The sequence below is a fragment of the Lissotriton vulgaris genome, chromosome 7 (genome assembly GCF_964263255.1).
Source record: "Lissotriton vulgaris chromosome 7, aLisVul1.2, whole genome shotgun sequence".
Classification (NCBI taxonomy): domain Eukaryota; kingdom Metazoa; phylum Chordata; class Amphibia; order Caudata; family Salamandridae; genus Lissotriton; species Lissotriton vulgaris.
This window is the reverse complement of record NC_141695.1, coordinates 89753353-89775805: the sequence shown is the minus strand read 5'-3', so window position 1 is coordinate 89775805 and position 22453 is coordinate 89753353. Positions and strand designations below refer to the sequence as shown.

At 43.9% G+C, this 22453-nt stretch overlaps 1 protein-coding gene across 3 annotated transcripts in view; it reads right to left on the bottom strand.

Moving 5' to 3' along the window:
* Positions 1 to 687: 687 nt before the first annotated feature.
* The window catches only part of LOC147700862 (rap1 GTPase-activating protein 1-like), a 332204-nt gene continuing 310438 nt past the window's right edge, over positions 688 to 22453 (bottom strand). Inside the window, exons 21-25 of one of the 3 annotated variants that reach the window (XM_086929761.1) lie at positions 16385 to 16511; positions 15182 to 15284; positions 10839 to 10924; positions 10618 to 10687; positions 688 to 8434 (exon numbers count right to left, since the gene is read on the bottom strand). In XM_086929761.1, the coding sequence (XP_086785887.1) occupies positions 10664 to 10687; positions 10839 to 10924; positions 15182 to 15284; positions 16385 to 16511 (340 nt within the window). In that variant the 3' untranslated portion in view covers positions 688 to 8434; positions 10618 to 10663. The remainder of the gene's footprint in view (positions 8435 to 10617; positions 10688 to 10838; positions 10925 to 15181; positions 15285 to 16384; positions 16512 to 22453) is intronic. The other 2 variants (XR_015297415.1, XM_086929762.1) reach the window with 2 other exon arrangements.

The window sequence follows — 22453 nt, the reverse complement described above, 5'->3', positions numbered from 1 at the left end:
TTAATAGGTATGGAAGGCAATGTCCTGTGGTGTGAGGTATGGAAGGCTGTGTTTTAAGGTGTGAGATATGGAAGGCAGTGTCCTGTGGTGTGAGGTATGGAAGGCTGTGAGGTGTGAGATATGGAAGGCAGTGTCCTGTGGTGTGAGGTATGGAAGGCTGTGAGGGGCGAGATATGGAAGGCAGTGTCCTGTGGTGTAAGATATTAAAGGCAGTGTCCTGTGATGTGAGTTACGGAATGCAGTGTTGTGGTGTGAGGTGTGGAAGGCAGTGTCCTGTGGTGTGGAGTATACACTAATTGTAACTTATTTATTACAAGAATTCAGCAAGACATAGCTTCAACCATTCGAATTATAAATGTATTTTCAAAGATTGGGCTGCCGACCCCAAGCAAATGCACAATCAAAACATGTCCAAACAGTGGTCCTACCTGTTTGGCCATTTACAAAAACTATGGGTGTGTCCATGAACATGCATTCAGGGTACAGAAGTGGATTCTAGACTTCAGATCATCACAAGGAGATGTTCTGACCTCTTGTGGTGTAGTGCTAGATGCTGAAGATTAGAACAAGCTCACATGTGGCAAGTGAGGCTTCACAGGACAAGTGTGACCTTGACTGATGTCACTGGCGAGGAACATCACAACAAGTCAGTCAACAAGATTACTTAAATAACGAAAACAACATGTGTGCTGGTTACCATTTCTGGATTTATTTCAACATGACAGTACCTCAGAAGCCAACAGACACAGCAAGCAGAAGCTCACAGACGACAACACTTTGCATAGGTCCAAGCACACAAACAATATTGCATCGAATCAAATGGTATTGCTGAAGTGGGATGGCGTGACAGGACTTTGGAACCGACATCTTTCAGGCAATTAATTTGTACATTATCTCTTCCTTGGAGGGGACCGTCTCATGTTGGCAGGCTCCCCTTCATCTTTCAGACTGATACTAGTGAGGACATTTAAGTTTGAATGGTTCCACAGAAGGCAAATTCAGGATGCTCCTGAAAGGACCATGATCCATACACATGTTCAATGGCGATTAAAATTTTGACGGAGGACGTTTGCTCTGTTAGGGAGACTGAATAATTTACTCGATCGCACTGATGGATCCCCACCCACCAAAATGTATTTCTTTTGGAAATAAAAATAAATATGTTTGTGGAATGGGTCCCCCCTTTGACAGAGCCATGCATCATACTTAAAAAGCCTTGCCAGGAACTGCTGTGACAGCGGTTCCTACCAATGCTTTTGTTCTAAATTTAGCAGGCAGGGAATCCTTCAGCGCGACAGAGTAATTTACTCTGTCTCCCTGATGGAGTAAACCCTATTTCAAGGAGAATATGTTTATTGTTCATTTACTCTTCTTTCAAGGTCTTTCTCTCCTTACATATGACCTCCCTCAAATATCAGGTTTCATATTTATGATTTCCTTTCTCCTACACTACCGGTTTACCAGGTAAGTCTTTTCTTGTTTCATTTTTCTCACACTCACCATCAGACATTTCCTGTCTCCTCACAAAAGCATTGTACTATTGTCTTGTCCTGTCATTCCAGGAGTCACACACCAAGCCTTTCCCACCCAATTCAATTTAGCTTTTAGCTAGCCTCACTGAACATGCAGCTTAAAACATGGTAGAGTAAGAGGTCTTGGACAATAGCTCTTTGGAGGGACCTGGCAATTTGGGTCCCAGAGATGGCTTTTTATGTTCTCAATCACCTCATTTAGAGGACCATTGCTGAAATAGCTCTAAGTATAACAGCCTCTGCCCCCTGTGCCTGCCAATGATCTCTCTTTTACACAAGATCTTCCTGAGGTCACTGGGGAATGGATGAAATGAGTCTCTGATTCCTTTGTGGCAACCGTCAGTGGTGGCTAAAGAGTGTGCACTGGTCATGGCGTAGCAGCTCAGTGTGCTGAGTATTCACAGACATTGGTGTGATGAGAGCAACCACCACCACAAAAAAAGGATCATTGTTAAGGCTCAGAAGAGTGGAAAAGGAGTTGGTACATCGCCTTATATAGAGGATATAGAATCCGCGAGACGATAGTGATCTGCATCTTACGGATGTTGCTAGAGGTAAATAAATAGCATTAAACATGACTTGGACGATTACCCTTCTGCTATGGCAATGACGGAGATGATGAGTGGCTTCCATAGTAGAAGCATGAACATTTGTTATGCATATACATAGTGGGCTGCAGGTAACTATTACTGAATTGGAATGATATGAACTTTAACAGATGAACTGTTGTTTGAGTGCGTGGATGAATGGGAGGATAGCTACACTCATTTCACAGCTGTTATGTTATGTTATGTTATGTTATGTTATTAAATCATTTATTAAGCGCACTAACACTGATTAGTTTCTTTAGCTGTCCCTCTTAAAGCAGTCTATTTTGGCTAAGATAATTAGTGGGTACTCGTCCAAGTTAGATTTGGCAATGCAGGTTGCAATCTCTACTTACAAGCACCATTTCAACTAATGGTGCATGGCAAATAACAATGGCTCTCATGATAAAAGAAGGGCACCTAGATTTGTTAGTACTAGTTAGTTTCTTGTGCTCCTCTGCTGACATTTGGCTATTTAGCCAACTCAATGACTGCTGTCCTAAAGCCCTGAATCTGGTGTTGACAGCTCCTGTGCTGGTGGTGCAGGCAAACTTACCCAACCTAGAATTAGTTGATGGTGGCAACGGGGGAAGAAGTATGCATTCAGGGTGGACCTTCTAAACTTGCAAGACCATTACATAAGTAAGTCTTCCTATAATGTCCATTTTAGCTGCTTGCGGGGTGGGTATCCATCAAACTAAACACTGGTTCTGGCAGCTACTTCATTACTGAGGTGAGGTTCATTATCCAGTCCATCTGGCATCCCCTGTTGATGCTGGATTTAAGTTGTTCCTGCAGTTAAGGGCGTATAGTACAAATCATGAATGTTGTCTGTTGACCCCTCCACCATCTGTAAATGTTAGTCCTATAGCTGCTGGTCTACAAGCTCCTGCCTCATCTAGATTTGTGCTATTGGAAATATTTGTATTTATGTTCCCAGCATCCTTTTCAGGACTACTGTGAATGAACAAATAAGGCATCACAATCTGTAAGTAGTACACACAAATGACGTGTATAGTGGACAAGAGACTCTGTCAAGACACCTACAGGGTGCCTGGTTCTTCCCTACTTTGTCAAGACAAAAGGGACATCATTTAAATTATTGTTCATTAATTTCCATAGGACAGGTGGGATGTGCATTGCATCAAAAGAAACATCATTAGTTGCTGGAAATGGTGGAACATGGTAGTGGCTGCATATTCTACCAGTTTGTGGAGATTGTGTTTAAGAGTTGTATTTAAGATGTTAGTGATACTAGGGGGTTAGGGATGCACTCATGTGTTGTCCAATGGTGAGACAAAGCCCTGGTAGACTTGGAGATGGTGGCTTATGAAGGGTTTGGGCACAGACATGAAACCTCAACAAATAGCAATAGATAATCAGTGATAGGCATGAAGGGTGAAGGTCATGGAAGGATCTCAATACCAAGATAATGTTCTTATCTCCTTATTTTGTGATCTATGCTAGACAGAGATTAACCCAGCCTGACAGAGAATCAGTTGTTATTCAAGCTTGGATTAAATTTGTGCTGAGGGAAGGGGAACGAGACACTGATGTGGAAGCGGTATGCGAAGAGGAGATTTGAGAAGCCAAGTAATGAAATGCTGTGACCATTGGAGGGAGGCAGAGGGAGCGGCAATGGTAATTCAGGGCAAAGGCCATATATACTTAAAACAGGTTGGTGGCTAGTGACCGATCCGAGAATGGCACAGAGAGAGAATCTGATTGGTGTGTGAGGTAGGACGACATATTTCGATCCTTCTGCTTTTGAATCTAGCAAGTTTTTAAGAGTGTGCCTTGTCAGTTGTAATATAAGTAGTGGATAATTCTAAGAGGATGAAGATGGAGGAGAGGTTGTGGTAGGGCCAAATGATGAAGATGGAAGGATGGGACTTTTATGGTCTCCCCAGAGTGCCTTTTATGGAAGCATTTAATATCATTCAGATCATTCTAAACATTGACTACTCATGTAACTTGATTTTCATTGCGGGATCCATTCTCCACCATAGCAGGTCTGCTCTTTGTCCAGCAGAGCTCATTCTCCAGAGCTCCATCCCAGCTGACCATCAGACATTCCTCTCTGTTGGTCTGAGCAGAAACTGTCAAAGTGTCTTGACTACTTCTTCACACAGAAGATCGGTTGCCTTTCGATAACTTACGATCAATTCCCTTCCATGCAGCATCATTTGCACCCCTCAACCCTAAAGGAACTTGGGAAGCCTGACAATTGACAATGGTGATTCACAGAGTCCCTCAGAGGTCAGGCGTGTTCTGCTCGGGGAATGTTCAACCAACATCTCTGTTTTTCCTATAAATGCGGATAAATGAAAAAGGGCAAAAGCCCATATCCCTTGTAGACCTGTATAGAATTCATCTAAGGGCCTGATTTAAGGTTTTGTAGATAGATTACTCTGATACAACATTATGGATATGCCTTCTGCTTTATGCCTTAAGATGTAATAAACTTGTATTAAGACAGATTGGATATCCATCACCTTTGTGACGAAGTAACTCCTCTGCTAAACTCTAAATCAGGCTCTAAAATACTTTATTTCGGCAAAAACTGGAGAGTGGACAATGATGTGTCATAAGCACAAAGATCTGTTGCTGTCATGAAATGTCTTTCTCACATCGTTCTATCCATTCTTTTAGCTAAGCTGCAACAACCCAACCTCTGACTTCACAGATAAAGATGGTAGCATGAGATTTGATGCGACAGAGACCGTCTCTGGACAGCACTCATGCTCCAACAACTCTATATATACACTGTTTATTAGAGATGATGTAGCTAAAATGGCTACTAACCAGCCAGATGCTGCAGCTGGCATGTTACTTTCTCCTTGCAGGACATTGTGTAAACATTGAACAGGTGGTCATGCGAAGAGGTGCTCTCAAGGAGTTTTTGACCTCGGCCACACGCAAACGCCTCATATGACTTGTATGACAACACTTCGATTACTCTCCCAAGAGCTGATGGTTTACAGAAGTTAGAAGCATAAACTCCGTATGTTGTACGCACATGTAGTGAACGGTTAGATTGTGCTGCTATTTTCAGCAAACACCATGTATATGAGAGATGGATTACTGCATACTTGGGAAGAGAGTTACTGGTTCACAGTACAACACTGCAAAGTTATAAAAAGAACTAGACTTGACAGAGGACTAAAAGTTTAGGTAAAAATGGGATGTTCAGAAAGTCTTTCTGACAGCTCCACATACAGAAATGGCTGCAGAGGTCAGGGAAGTGGCAGCTTTCGGAATTGGGTTTGGAAGTACAAAGTGCGTCTCTAACATTCAGATTGGACTGTTAATTACATGATAGTTGACTGTTCAACTTGCATAAGTGATGTACGTATTTAGGTTCAGAGCTGGCTGTTGAGGAGACATAGGTGGCGGTCTGTATGTATAGCTGACTGCCCAACATATTGACCTGACCTGCCTAGACAATATATAGAGTTCTTGTGTAACATCCATACCTGGCTTTTCAACATACACACCTTTCTGGTCTGCCACAGAACAAGGTATTAATCCTACACAACCTTCCACCTGGAATATATCACAACTGTTCAACACACTGAAATGCTGCTGCAACATACCGAGCTGGCTGTCCACTTTGCAAAACTGGACATGTGGCACACATAACAAGCTCTTCTACACACAGGACGCGATGTTCAGTAAATAGAGAGAACTTTTCATCACACATTACTAGCTTGTAAACATACAGAACTTTTTGCATAATGTATAGAATTGTTTTTTAACATAGAGGCCTTAATTTTAAATAGACAGAACGTGATACACAACACTAGCTGCTCAGTGTCTAGAACTGGTTATCCAATGCCTGCTGTGTGTAAAGGCCACACTTTGAAATGGAAGAATATGTAAATTAAGAGTTTTATGGAATCCATATAAACATAAAGTTAACTTTTATGTTAAATTGTCTTCCATTTCAAAGTGTTGCCTTTACACACTGCAAGCATCTTGCTCCCAGTGGCTGGTATACATGGTGTCATATTTATGATTGAAAAATTCAGATTTTTTTTTTAAGTGGGCGAAATTTAAAGTGCAGAAAAATGTTCCATTTTAGGAACTTCTTTGCAGAACATTTTTCTGCATTTTAAATTTCTCCCAATTTAACGAATCAGTGTATATTTGTTTTATACATGTAACAGTGCCACATGTGGTAAAAGGTATATACTGTGCCACCAGTGCATACAACACAGACTCTCATTCACCCATACACATATATCCCATTCGTAAGCACACATGTTCATACATTCCCCCAATACCACACTCTCACTGACATACATGGCAGCCCTGTCATAGTGCTCTGTCCAAACCCTCCTCTTTGGCTTCATTGACATTAGGCTTAGATTCAATGAAACTGAGAGTGGGGGCGTCTGGGAACATTGCACCAGTGGCTCGGCCTTCAGTAGCTCACAATGATTTTCACTGTTCAGAAGTAGCTCTCACTCCAGAAAAGGTTGGAGACCCCTGGTATACATCAACGGGTGTCCAGCATATGGAACCTAACATTCAGTATATGTCAGTGGATGTCCAGCCTATGGAACGTATTGTATAGTACATAGAAATGGCTCTCTAGTTTACATAATGTAGAGTTCAGCATACAAAACCTCTGTCCGGGATATGGAACGTAGTATTTAGCATACGAAACTGTCTGCACAAGACACTGAATGAGCTGTGAAAGGTGGAAAATGGACTTTTCTACAGAGAGAATAATCCAAAAGAGCTCCATATGTTGGATATACAATTGCTTGTTGAGACCTGTATTTTCAGGTTAGAGAAGCACCTGGACAACATAAATACACTGCTTGTTCAGGGTGAAGCATGAAATGCATGTTAATTGAAAGTGACTGCTTCTTCAGGGAACAATGCCTGTGGGCTACACCTGACTGCCTGTGCAGGTAATTCTGCTGCCTGTTCAGGGTATAGAGCTGTCTGTTCAGTGCAACTGACTGGATATATAGCTGCCTGTTTGTTAAGGTGACTGCTTGTGCAGGATAAAGATATGGGGGCATATTATCAAGAGACATATCGACGCTTTTTCAGCGCATAGCGCTGTAAAAGCGGCGATTTTTTTAACTCACTATTTACAAGGACTCGCTAACAAGCTTTAGTGCAAGTTTCCTTGAGTTAGCTGCCTTTTTCTTTCTACTTTGCATGTCAGCGATATTTATTGCTAATGACAAGCAAAGTAGGCGTTCTTCACCTAATCCTCATGGAATCCGTCGGCAACACAACATCGCCCTATCATCAATGCGGGTCAAGTGATACAAAACACCGCGCTAACCGCAGTTTTCGCCGGAATTTAACATCTGCTTCAAACTTGACTAAGCTATATCCACAATGGGAGGTGGATTGTCATGTTAAGTCCACACTCCCCTATCAGCAAGGTTTTCAATAGCGCACTAACATTATCGCTGCTTTTGTCACGCAAAAGTCGATTATCGCCGTCTATTGCTGGAGTGTACATCGCCATCGTGCAAAGCGTTGCTGATACGTCGCTAACACGGCGATGTACTCTAGCGATAGACAGCTATAATGAAAATCGCGCTAAGCGCGATTTGCAATAATTATTGCACGTCCTTGATAATATGCCCCATAGTCTTGTGGATGAGCCTCTTTGTACTATCAGTAAAGCTTGGTTACACTAGATTCACTAAACAGCACATATACATTATGTTGAGATTTTTGTTATTGCCAACCATTAGGTTCTCATTCTCAAGTGCCTCTTCCCCATGGGGTGTTAAAAACTTGCTGAGGAGGCTTCATTTATACACTAGTTTTCTTGGTTTTGAGCATCCATGATCTACAGGAATACATTGGTCCTCAAATGACTTGAAGATAGGAGAACAGTACACATATATATGGTCATCTAGTGGTATGAAAATAAATACATATTTATATATATTTGTAGTGGAGTAAAGTTTGTAAGGGCCTAGGGGTTCAATGGCAAATGGGGAAATATTTTCTTCTGATGAAGCACACACAAATGACCCAAACTCGGGAAGAGTTTGACGAAGGTGGGATTTCAGCAAATTGCGCTTTTGTTCGAACTGTGCCAACAACATGATGTACACATTTTGAAATGCACTGGTTCCACAGATACTCAAGATGGCGGATTTGTCTCCCATGATGCCCTGATGGTCGTCTCTTTTTCCATTAAGAGTTGTGGAACGTCTCCTCAGCATGGGCGTGCCTCAGGGACCCCCCAAATCTCACTGCATGCCCCCCAAAGCAGCAGTTCTGGCCACATAGTATTGGGGGGCAGGTGAATTGTTACTTCGTACAGTTATCCTGCAATGACAGAAGAGAATGCGTTACCGTCTGGGGAAATAATTATGACCAATGGACAACAAGCCAGGGTAAGACAGATAGAAGGCCTATGTAGAAAGAGTGTGGTACACAACGTGGGACAGTCACAATGGAAGTCAAGGCTGAAGGGAAGAATTCACACTGCAGCATGGGAAAGAGATAGAAGCATGTGTGATAAAGACCACAATGGTGTGTTACAGTTTGTATGTAGCCTGGTGATCACCAAATTTTACACTGTAAGGCCAATGTTTCTGTTTGTAGCATGGTCTAGGGTTGATTCAGCCTGGAAGATGCTGCTCTGCAGGATTTGTTGGACCTACTGTCGCTGACGGCATACCCTGTGGGGGGTAGTTTTACAATTTACTGTGAACTAGTGCAGGAACACGTGTACCACCTTTCAATAGGTTTGCTGTTTGGGTGCTTGGTGGGCGTCAGTGGCCTTGTATTTCTGGATAGGTATTCTCAATGATCTTGTGGCATTTGTTGTGTATGCCCTCCTCTAGGCTTTGCCATGAATGGCCTCAAATTGGCAATGGTTGTTTGGTGCAGTGAGATGCTGAATGTGTATTATGGTTTAGGACATCTGATGTGGTTTGTATGGTGTAGTGAAGTGCTGCATGGAATGACACAAAAAAGTTAGACCACTAATTGGGAAAGACACAGATGTATCAAGAAGACCAAGACACCGAGATTAAAGGAGAATCAGATTTTCATCAAAGAGCAAGAAGCTCAAATTAATTCCTCAAGTGTGACCCTTGAGCTCATGGTTCCCAAAACCTCAAAAGGATAGAGATAGGGGTCCAATGTCCTGATACTACCTAAGATCGGATATATTCATAAACACAGCTGTGGGGTCTTAGGGAGTGAGTCCATTTGAACCCCAACACACACGTGTTGGATATTCAAAAGCAACAAATATAGGAAGGCACACCTTCCAAAAACTACCTAAATTAGGTTTCCTTGTACACTGAGAAATCCAGGAGTAACTATGAATACTAATATGGAATAAATCAAAGTGTGTAGGACATTGATAAAAATATATTATGGCATAAAATATGTTGGAATTACAGGGCAGGATCCGGGTGGTCACGTGGGTCGAACTTAAGTTAGGACCCTGCTGTAATAAATGACTTTTCACTCACCTGAAGCAATATGTGATAATGGCAATATCAGTGTTTTCCATCTGCTGAGCTGTGATATTTTCACAGATTTGCAATTGCAATGTTGTATGTAGTCTCCCGCTCCCTCCATATTGGTGATCAGGTGATCTGGAGGTGAGAGTGAAGTCTCTGTGTCTTCTATTGAAACCTCCATTCAACTGGGTTGTGGCATGTGAGACTAGCTTGCATGGCCATGAAGAATAGCAAACTGGTGGTTCTTTCTTCTATTTGATCCCAGTTCACTTGGATTCAAACAATTATGATGAAGCTTCACCCACCAAGAGGATTAGGGCAATAGGGTGTAATAGTCAATTAATCAATCACATGTTTGTTATGTGTGACTAGTCACCCGTTAGGGTCTCAAGGCGCTGTGGAGGAGGGGAGGTGCAGGTTCCAGTCCATCTGAGTGGTGGTCACTTGTCTAGGGTACTCGGTAAAGCAGACCCAGCTCATCAGGCAAGGAAACTGCCTTCAGTGGCTAGTCATGGAGGTGGCTGTTATCATTATCACTTACTGACTAATTATACGTGGAATATTTGTATTTTTCAGGTTGACGTTGGACCCGTGCCACTGATGCTCAGGTCCTTTTTGAGGGGTCATTAGGGCCCTCTTCAGTTAAAGGTTAGGTGGGTAGTATGCAGCAATATGTCTTGTGCCTTCCTATATCTCAACTGCAGAAATGTATGTTAATTGGGTAATGCAGCCAGTATGTAGTGATCGTCGACTCCATCCATAAAGAAATAACTCCATTTTCCTTTTTTTGGATATCTCCCAGTCTTCCATGACTAGTAGGTAAACACTCAAAGATATGTAACACCAACTCACTTTGTCTACAACTTTGTCAGATTGTGTACCTTTGGATTAAGAGAATTCTAAAATTGACACTTGTCATGCAATTCCTCCAATAAAAACGTCCCAATAATTTAACCCACTTGGATGACACAATTAAGCAAAAAACAATGCCAGAATTATGTAGGCTGGGTGCCATATTCCTGCCTCCTTTACCTGTGCATTACCCAGCATGCACTGCGACACCCCTCCAGCGATGACATCACACACAGCACAAAATGGAGGCCTGCAGGACAAGGAAATGTCTTCTTTTAGCCAAATTCTGTTCGACCCATAGGACTCCCTGGGCTAGTCGCCTGGGAACCTACACATGCCATCCTCACTTCTATGTGCAGCAGCAGGGGAGGGGAGAGCAGGAGAACTAGTGAAGCACTTACTGGAATATAGCGCTGGGAGTCGGTCTTATTGTCTTTCACCTTTTCCTCTGAACCAGAAGAGCTTCCAAAGCGGAGGAGTTTGGTGACTAGAAGAAAGGGCGAGAATTTCAATGTAAACTAAGAATATACTAAATTCTAGAACTTACATTTATATTGTTATTTTTCTGTCAATCTAAACAAGCACACACCACCACATTCACACACATGCAAATAAAGGTTGGTTTGTCCCATATTTTGTATTATTTTCATTAATCTCTATACCATAGACAAAACAAAATACCATCAGCAATGCTTCCACATTGATATTTATCCATTGAATTGTAGTTGAATATCAGAAAGTTGTGTGTAATGAGAGTAGAGGAAACATAGGGTTATTTGAAACATTCACAAACCCCCCCCCCCCCCCTCGTTTTACACCACTGTTCTTCATATGGGTATGTAAAATGTGTTCTGACTGTTCTGTGAAGGTAGTTTCTAGAAATGATGTTGTCTATTTCCAGTTAAGGGGACAGTTGTTGTCTCTCTGGTGCTCAGTAAGAGATAATAAGTATCCTGGACGAGTACGGTGGAATTGTAACCTGCTCTTGTTTAGGGCTGGTGTTGCATTTACGCATGTGTTGGGTGTTTGTACTTCCACAATGACCTTCTTTTAGGAAAGTGATTGATTGTATTCATAGTCTCAAATCCACAATTATTTAGTCGGTCAAATCCACAACATGAAACCACCAGAGTGAGATCCAAGAGCTTTCCACCATTGCACATTGCTCTCAGCATATGCCCCCAAACACTTGAGATAAACCAAATAGCACATATTCTGGGCCGGACTGCTAAATCTGAATATTCATATCACCTGTTACACCTGGCATCTTTTCAAATGCATTCCCCGGACCTTTTTTTATTTTATTTTTGAACTCCTGCTTAGACTTCATGTTGAACCTTGTATTTGCTGACTTTAGGACTCTGTACGCTTTTTCACTGCTAACCAGTGCTACAGTGCATGTGCTCTGTCTCTAAAATGTAATGACATTTTTGGTTTCTCCATGAATATATTTGGTTTACTGATAAGTCTTTAGTATAGTGCACTATGTGGGCCCAGTCCCTGTAAATTAAATGCTACTAGTAGGCCTGCAGCACTGATTGGGCCACCCACATCAGTAGCTCTTTAAAACATGTTTCAGATCTGCCACTGCAGAGCCTGTGTGAGCAGATTTCAACTGCCATTTCGATCTGGTACGTTCACCTACTTGCCAAGCCCAAGCCTTCCCTTTTATTACATATAAGTCACACCTAAGGTAGGCTTTAGGTAGCCCTATGGGCGGGGTGCAGTGTATTAAAAAGGTAGGAAATGTGCTTTTGAGTTTTATATTTCCTGTTAGTGAACACCTCCTAAATTCGTTTTTCACTAAAGCAGGGCCTATCTCTCTCACCGGTTTGCATTGGAGCTACCTTGTAACACGTTACGTAACTTGTTACAAGTGTAACTTCCAATTGGGAAAAGATGGGAAACGTACATTTGGTGTCTCTGGACTCACAATTTAATATCACATCTTTTAGTGAAGTTGGATTTTAAGTTACAGGTCTGAAAATGCAACTTTTAGAAAGTTGCCCTTTACTTACTTTAACCATTCTGTGAGTCTGCCTGTCTCGGAATTCACGTCTGGTTGGGTAACAGCTGAGCTTAGTGCATTCCCTCTAGACAGTCACACACAAAGGGAGCTGAGGTGTGCCCTGCATATCATGATGGTCCATCCCCAGGCTGAAGGGTCTTCCTGAGCTAGAGTGAGAGGGAGGAGCTGACACTTGCACCTGAATAGGGATGTGCCTGTCCCCGCACAAAGAGCTGCATACCTCCCTAAAGTGTGTCTGGAGCTAGGACCGGGTCTTGTGCGCTACAAAGACCTTACATTGAAGTCTTCCTACTTCAAAGACTAAAATGGTTATAAGTAATGGACCTCTGATACCATATTCTAAGAAAACTTCTGAAACTGAGGACATTCTACCAGGAAGAAGAGCTATTGTGCTGCCAGAAGGGACTACCACTTTACGGCTTGCTTTCCTATGTTGGCCTGCTGCCGGCTGCTTCTTGCCTTGTAGGGAAAGGACTGGCCTTGCCTCCTTACAGCCTGCATCTCTAAAGGTTCTCCAAGGGCTTGTTGGGCTTGCCTCCTGTTTCTAAAATCTCAGGGCTATCAAAGACTTCACCTGAATCTTGCAACCAGTACCTGGGCTCCTCTGCTGTGAGTCCTTCTCTGCCAAGTGGTGCCTAATCCAGTCCTGGACACTTGGAATTGAGTGGTTGGTGCCAAGAAACCAGCGCATTGACACTAAAGCATAGATCAGAATTGGTGCATTACTCTGCGATATCGACGTTGCCTGCATTGTCGACTGCGTTATGCAAAGACCTCAGCTTGAAACACAGCCGTAACTTTGCAAACAACGCGCCTCTAACTCACAGCTGCGGCACGAGTTTCGAAAACTGAGTTGCAGACGTCTGCGACGCACCGTCCCCAAATCCGGCGGCTTTCCGGCCCTGCGTGGATTTGTGCCAATGCATCACTTACAGCCCAGTGATTCGACATCAGACGCATCACGCTCTTGACATTGACGCATAATTGATGTTGCCGGACTTCGGAAATGGCGCATCACCTTCAAGAGTGATTCATCCCCTCCTTTGTTTAATGCATCACCCCTTAGCATCGACGCATCCAAGTTACTGTCTACAGGTCTGCATGACTCCTGTAACTGGCCTGTGCTCCATCGCAATTGGACTGAATCTTGGGATTCGCCCCGGTCAAACACAACCAAATAGACCCAGTTGGAACTATTGATTTCTAAGAACTAATTTTGATTTCATCTTACAAAATTCATATCTTGACTTGTGTATGTTGGATTTTTATCATTTTGGTCTTGTTCTAATCAGATAAATACTGGCTATTTTTCTAATCTGGTGTAGAGTACTTTTGTGGTGTTTTCACTTTATTACTGTATGTGCACAAATACTTTACACATTGCCTCTTTAGTTTAGCTTGACTGCTCTGTGCCAAGCTACCAGAGGTAAGCACAGGTAAACATTACGGGGCATATTTACAAGGAAAGTGACTCCGTGCATGCCACAAGCCATTTGGCTGCTTTGCATTGAGTCACTTTCAAAGCACAGGGATGCAACATATTTACAACAATATGTTGCATCTATGTGCTTCCACCTGCGCTGGCGCACAAACTGCTGCCATGCGCCAGAATATGCACCCTTGCACCATGGTGCAAGGATGCCTGCGTTGTGGGCAGATTGTTTATGTACAGGAAGGGTTCCCTTCCTGCACATAAACAATCAAAAATTGTGTTTTTCAACTTCTATGTGTGCTGCATTGGCACACATAGAACTTGCAAAACGTCATTTTTTGCTGATTGTTTATGTGTAGGAAGGGACACCCTCCTGTGCATAAACAATCCCCAGAGGTGATTTCCGCTTTCTATGTGTGCTGCAGAATGCAGCACACATAGAAAGAGGAAAAAAACAAGGAGAAATTAATACATTTCTCCTTGTGGCGCCTCCCTATGCCTCCTCTGGGGAGGTGTAGCATTCAGACGCATTTTTAAATTTACGTTTTTCGTACATCTGGAATTGTGTCTGATTCCATGTGTGTTGCATGGGAACACATACAGCAACACCCATGGAGCGCCCCTTTTACGCAAAGTGCTGCGTGTAAAGGGGCCATATTTACAAGAACAGGAAAAGTCACACAGGGTGGATTTTCCTGTCCTTGTAAATATGGGGGACTAAAATGCACTGCCGGTGCATAAAAAAAGTGACGCACCGGTGGTGCAAGGGGCTTGTAAATTTGCCCCTTAGTGTGTACTACACTTACCGTGGCTAGGATTGTGGTTCCTGCTTGGACAGGGTGCACACCTCTGCTAACTGGAAACCCAATTTCTAACATCAAGCCTTGAGCTGCATATCTGGCTTATGACCATTAGCACATGACCAACATTTTGAGGTGCTTCCACCTCACTGTAGTGAGACCAAAGGTACAGTGATGTGGTGAAGATGGCCTGCTTGAGTCTTAACTCAGCTCTTTACCCATTTGGTCTGAAACACCACAGGGTGTGAGTCATGATATCCTGCTTTGTGTTTACTGTCTCTCTTCTCTTGGTTCTTGGGTCCTTCTAACCTGCACCAGACTTGTGTATTAAGTTATAGTTTTTTTGTTTCCTCTGACTCTCACTGAGGAAACAAGTGTGCATTCAGGAAAAATAAAGTACCATCAGAAATACTGCAACGTGACAATGGGGAAGACATTTAATAACCACCATCTTTATATTAACGTCTGTAGCCGTGTAGATACCTGGTGAGCTGCCATTGCTGGGGGTACACGCGCTATCGTCAAACCACCCGCTTTGGCCAAGGGAGTCCCGCTTTGACTGACCATCTGAGGAGTTCGTCATTTCCTGGGGAGGAGAGGACAAGGGTAGAGGAGAGGAGAGGGCAAGGGAGGGAAGGGAAGGGAAGGGAAGGCAAGGGGACGGAAGGGAAGGGAAGGGAAGGGAAAGGAAAGGAAAGGAAAGGAAAGGAAAGGAAAGGAAAGGAAAGGAAAGGAAAGGAAAGGAAAGGAAAGGAAAGGAAAGGAAAGGAAAGGAAAGGAAAGGAAAGGAAAGGAAAGGAAAGGAAAGGAGAAGGGAAGGGAAGGGAAGGGGAGGGAAGGTGAAGGGAAGGTGAGGGGAAGGGAAGGGAAGGGAAGGGAAGGGAAGGGAAGGGAAGGGAAGGGAAAGGAAAGGAAAGGAAAGGAAAGGAAAGGAAAGGAAAGGAAAGGAAAGGAAAGGAAAGGAAGGGAAGGGAAGGGAAGGGAAGGGAAGGGAAGGGAAAGGAAGGGAAAGGAAGGGAGAAGGGAAGGGGAGGGGAGGGAAGGTGAAGGGAAGGAAAGGGAAGGGAAGTGAAGGGAAGGGAAGGGAAGTGAAAGGAATGGGGAAGGGAAGGTTAGTCAACTATAATTGTCAAATAATGAAATGTAAGCAGCACATGGATAAAGGAAATTATACTGTACACAATGGAGTGGGTGGAAGGTAGACAGGGAGGACAATATTTTTTTGTTTATGTGTAAGATGAAATGAGTGAAAGGAGACATCCTGTTATTGACTTAGTTGCAGTATTTTATGTGGCTGGTCGAAGAATGCACCAAATCTGGCAAGTACTTGTAAGCGCCTGCAGGCACTACATGCAGATGTTGCATCTTAATGTCAGGCCTTCTGTGGATCTGCCTAATCTGTACACATCTGTCCATGAGATGTATCCTCCAGAACTAAAAAAATATACAGGTCCTAACAATTACCTGACTGACAGCATCACATGACTGACTTTACCCGATATAGTAGCCATCTTCCGAACCCGGTCAATATATCAATGAATTCCATCTTGCATTTTCATCTAGTTTGGTCAATGTTTGTTCAACAAGAGAAGAAAGAAGCTACAAGCACAGAGAGGCCGAAGCAATCAAGTGAAAAGGTGACAAGTGATTGAATGCACAGCAGAGACTTCCTTCCCTCAGCCTTACCCCATCATTGTCTTCCTCCTCCGATGTCTCGTTCTCCCGGATTCCACTGCAGCAGCTGCTGGCGTTGGACGAAGAGCGCGAGAGGGGCTGCATGACACAGTACCCCGATGTCTGGGTGGACAGTACCCTGAGAAACACAGCACAGATTTCAGAACCTCGGTCCACTTCCATGACATTCTTCACTTTAGAAGAAGAAGAAATCACTTTAAATATATCACAAACTGTTGGTAAGATTGAAGGTAGGCATGCAACAGCAAGGCACAGCATCCGTGAGGTGAAGGTAATCTTAAACTGGAGGTATATTCATGTTTCATGGGTAATGCTATCTATGGGGAAATACCAGGAGTATGAGTCTCTCCTCCCAATGAGGTGATAAAAGTGACACTGAGCTTGGTGGGTACAAGGGCGCTGTCTGTACATCTGGCATCAACAGGACCCAGCTGGTAAGTGTGTATCTCTAAGTTTAGCATCACCAATATACATATACAGGGTGAATTGGAACATCTATCAACAGCAATGCACAACTGAACAGGGTGGATCTGTCCATCTATAGTCAACAATGCACCTCCGGAAGGGGTGTTTCTGTGCATCTAAAGTTAACAGTGAACCGCCGGAAGTGGTGTGTTTGTGCGTCAAAAGTTAACAGTGAACGGCTGGAACGGGTGTTTTTGTACATCTAAAGTCAACAATGCACCGCCGGAAGGGGTGTTTCTGTGCATCTGAAGTTAACAGTGAACCGCAGGAAGTGGTGTGTCTGTGCGTCAAAAGTTAACAGTGAACGGCTGGAACTGGTGTTTCTGTACATCTAAAGTCAACAATGCACCGCCGGAAGGGGTGTTTCTGTGCATCTGAAGTTAACAGTGAACCGCAGGAAGTGGTGTGTCTGTGCATCAAAAGTTAACAGTGAACGGCTGGAACTGGTGTTTCTGTACATCTAAAGTCAACATTGCACCGCCGGAAGGGGTGTTTCTGTGCATCTGAAGTTAACAGTGCACCGCCGGAAGGGGTGTGTCTGTGCATCTAAAGTTAACAGTGAACGGCTGGAACAAATGTTTCTGTACATCTAGAGTCAACAATGCACTGCTGGAACGGGTGTTTCTGTACATCTAGAGTCAACAATGCACCGCCGGAAGGGGTGTTTCTGTACATCTAGAGTTAACAGTGAACTGCTGGAAGGGGTGTTTCTGTACATCTAAAGTCAACAATGCACTGCTGGAAGGGGTGTTTCTGTACATCTAAAGTCAACAATGCACCGCTGGAAGGGGTGTATCTGTCCATTAAGAGTTAACAATGCACCGCCGGAAGGGGTGTATCTGTACCTCTAGAGTTAACAAGGAACCGCAGGAAGGGGTGTTTCAGTACATCTAGAGTCAGCAATGCACCGCCGGAAGGGGTGTTTCTGTGCATCTAAAGTTAACAGTGAACTGCTGGAAGGGGTGTTTCTTTACATCTAAAGTCAACAATGCACCGCTGGAAGGGGTGTATCTGTCCATCTAGAGGTAACAATGCACCGCCTGAAAGGGTGTTTCTGTACATCTACAGTTAACAATGAACCGCTGGAAGGGGTGTTTCAGTACATATAGAGTCAACAATGCCCCGCCGGAAGAGGTGTTTCTGTACATCTAGAGTTATCAATGAACCACTGGAAGGGGTGTTTCTGTACAGGTATTTCTGTACATCTAAAGTTAACAGTGAAAGACTGGAAGGGGTGTTTCTGTACATCTAGAGTCGAGAATGCACCGCTGGGGGGTGTTTCTGTACATTTGTAGTCAACAATGCACCGCTGGAACAGGTGTTTCTGTACATCTAGAGTCAACAATGCACCGCCGGAAGGGGTGTATCTGTACCTCTAGAGTTAACAATGAACCGCTGGAAGGGGTGTTTCTGTATGGGTATTTCTGTACATCTAAAGTTAACAGTGAAAGACTGGAAGGGGTGTTTCTGTACATCTAGAGTCAACAATGCGCCGCTGGGGGGTGTTTCTGTACATTTGGAGTCAACAATGCACTTCTGGAACGGGTGTTTCTGTACCTCTAGAGTTAACAATGAACCGCTGGAAGGGGTGTTTCAGTACATCTAGAGTCAGCAATGCACCGCCGGAAGGGGTGTTTCTGTGCATCTAAAGATAACAGTGAACCGCTGGAAGTGGTGTGTCTGTGCATCTAAAGTTAACAGTGAACGGCTGGAACTGGTGTTTCTGTACATCTAGAGTCAACAATTCACCGCCGGAAGGGGTGTTTCTGTACATCTAGAGTTAACAATGAACCGCTGGAAGTGGTGTTTCAGTACATCTAGAGTCAACAATGCACCGCCGGAAGAGGTGTTTCTGTACATCTAGAGTTATCAATGAACCGCTGGAAGGGGTGTTTCTGTACGGGTGTTTCTGTACATCTAAAATTAACAGTGAAAGACTGGAAGGGGTGTTTCTGTACATCTAGAGTTAACAATGCACCGCCGGAAGAGGTGTTTCTGTACATCTAGAGTTATCAGTGAACCGCTGGAAGGGGTGTTTCTGTACGGGTGTTTCTGTACATCTAGAGTTAACAGTGAACCGCTGGAGGGGGTGTTTCTGTACATCTAGAGTTAACAATGAACCGCTGGAAGGGGTGTATTTGTCCATCTAGAGTTAACAATGAACCGCTGGAAGGGGTGTATTTGTCCATCTAGAGTTAACAGTGAACCGCTGGAAGGGGTGTTTCTGTACATCTAGAGTCAACAATGCACCGCTGGAAGGGGTGTTTCTATACATCTAGAGGTAACAATGAACTACTGGAAGGGGTGTTTCTGTACATCTAGAGGTAACAATGAACCACTGGAAGGGGTGTATCTGTCCAACTAGAGTCAACAATGCACCGCTGGAAGGGGTGTTTCAGTACATCTAGAGTTAACAAGGACCCGCTGGAAGGGGTGTTTCTATACATCCAGAGTTAAGAGTGAACTGCTGGAAGGGGCGTTTCTGTACATCTAGAGGTAACAATGAACCGCTGGAAGGGGTGTTTCTGTACATCTAGAGTCAACAATGCACCGCTGGAAGGGGTGTTTCTGTACATCTAGAGGTAACATTGAACCGCTGGAAGGGGTGTGTCTGTCCATCTAGAGTTAACAATGAACCACAGGAAGGGGTGTATCTGTCCATCTAGAGTCAACAATGCACCGCTGGAAGGGGTGTTTCTGTACATCTAGAGTTAACAATGAATCGCTCGAAGGGGTGTTTCAGTACATCTAAAGTCAACAATGCACCGCCGGAAGAGGTGTTTCTGTACATCTAGAGTTGTCAATGAACCGCTGGAAGGGGTGTTTCTGTATGGGTGTTTCTGTACATCTAAAATTAACAGTGAGAGACTGGAAGGGGTGTTTCTGTACATCTAGAGTCAACAATGCACCGCCGGAAGGGGTGTTTCTGTACCTCTAGAGTTATCAGTGAACCGCTGGAAGGGGTGTTTCTGTACGGGTGTTTCTGTACCTCTAGAGTTAACAGTGAACCGCTGGAGGGGGTGTTTCTGTACATCTAGAGTTAACAATGAACCACTGGAAGGGGTCTATTTGTCCATCTAGAGTTAACAATGAACCGCTGGAAGGGGTGTTTCTGTACATCTAGAGTTAACAATGAACCGCTGGAAGGGGTGTTTCATTACATCTAGAGTCAACAATGCACCGCTGGGGGGTGTTTCTGTACATTTGGAGTCAACAATGCACCGCTGGAAAGGGTGTTTCTGTACATCTAAAGTCAACAATGCACCACCGGAAGGGGTGTATCTGTACCTCTAGAGTTAACAATGAACCGCTGGAAGGGGTGTTTCAGTACATCTAGAGTCAGCAATGCACCGCCGGAAGGGGTGTTTCTGTGCATCTAAAGTTAACAGTGAACCGCCAGAAGTGGTGTGTCTGTGCATCTAAAGTTAGCAGTGAACGGCTGGAACGGGTGTTGCTGTACATCTAGAGTCAACAATGCACCGCCGGAAGGGGTGTTTCTGTACATCTGGAGTTAACAATGAACCGCTGGAAGGAGTGTTTCAGTACATCTAGAGTCAACAATGCTCCGCCGGAAGAGGTGTTTCTGTACATCTAGAGTTATCAGTGAACCGCTGGAAGGGGTATTTCTGTACGGGTGTTTCTGTACATCTAGAGTTAACAGTGAACCGCTGAAGGGGGTGTTTCTGTACATCTAGAGTTAACAATGAACCGCTGGAAGGGGTGTATTTGTCCATCTAGAGTTAACAATGAACCGCTGGAAGGGGTGTTTCTGTACATCTAGAGTTAATTATGACCCGCTGGAAGGGGTGTATTTGTCCATCTAGAGTTAACAATGAACCGCTGGAAGGGGTTTTTCTGTACATCTAGAGTCAACAATGCACCGCTGGAAAGGGTGTTTCTGTACATCTAGAGGTAACAATGAACCACTGGAAGGGGTGTTTCTGTACATCTAGAGGTAACAATGAACCACTGGAAGGGGTGTATCTGTCCATCTAGAGTCAACAATGTACCGCTGGAAGGGGTGTTTCAGTACATCTAGAGTTAACAAGGACCGCTGGAAGGGGTGTTTCTACACATCTAGAGTTAACAATGAACCGCTGGAAGGGGTGTATTTGTCCATCTAGAGTTAACAATGAATAGCTGGAAGGGGTTTTTCTGCACATCTAGAGTCAACAATGCACCGCTGGAAGGGGTGTTTCTGTACATCTAGAGGTAACAATGAACCACTGGAAGGGGTGTTTCTGTACATCTAGAGGTAACAATGAACCACTGGAAGGGGTATATCTGTCCATCTAGAGTCAACAATGCACCGCTGGAAGGGGTGTTTCAGTACATCTAGAGTTAACAAGGACCCGCTGGAAGGGGTGTTTCTATACATCTAGAGTTAACAGTGAACTGCTGGAAGGGGTGTTTCTGTACATCTAGAGGTAACAATGAACTGCTGGAAGGGGTGTTTCTGTACATCTAGAGTCAACAATGCACCGCTGAAAGGGGTGTTTCTGTACATCTAGAGTTAACAATGAATCGCTCGAAGGGGTGTTTCAGTACATCTAAAGTCAACAATGCACCGCCGGAAGAGGTGTTTCTGTACATCTAGAGTTGTCAATGAACCGCTGGAAGGGGTGTTTCTGTATGGGTGTTTCTGTACATCTAAAGTCAACAATGCACCGCCGGAAGGGGTGTTTCTGTACCTCTAGAGTTATCAGTGAACCGCTGGAAGGGGAGTTTCTGTACGGGTGTTTCTGTACCTCTAGAGTTAACAGTGAACCGCTGGAGGGGGTGTTTCTGTACATCTAGAGTTAACAATGAACCGCTGGAAGGGGTGTATTTGTCCATCTAGAGTTAACAATGAACCGCTGGAAGGGGTGTTTCTGTACATCTAGAGGTAACATTTAACCGCTGGAAGGGGTGTGTCTGTCCATCTAGAGTTAACAATGAACCATAGGAAAGGGTGTATCTGTCCATCTAGAGTCAACAATGCACCGCTGGAAGGGGTGCTTCTGTACATCTAGAGTTAACAATGAACCGCTGGAAGGGGTGTTTCAGTACATCTAGAGTCAACAATGCACTGCCGGAAGAGGACTTTCTGTACATCTAGAGTTATCAATGAACCGCTGGAAGGGATGTTTCTGTACGGGTGTTTCTGTACATCTAAAGTTAACAGTGAAAGACTGGAAGGGGTGTTTCTGTACATCTAGAGTGATCAGTGAACCGCTGGAAGGGGTGTTTCTGTAGGAGTGTTTCTGTACATCTAGAGTTAACAGTGAACTGCTGGAGGGGGTGTTTCTGTACATCTAGAGTTAACAATGAACCGCTGGAAGGGGTGTATTTGTCCATCTAGAGCTAACAATGAACCGCTGGAAGGGGTGTTTCTGTACATCTAGAGTTAACAATGAACCGCTGGAAGGGATGTTTCAGTACATCTAGAGTCAACAATGCACCGCTGGGGGGTGTTTCTGTACATTTGGAGTTAATAATGCAGCGCTGGAACGTGTGTTTCTGTACATCTAGAGTTAACAATGCACCGCCGGAAGGGGTGTCTCTGTTCCTCTAGAGTTAACAATGAACAGCTGGAAGGGGTGTTTCAGTACATCT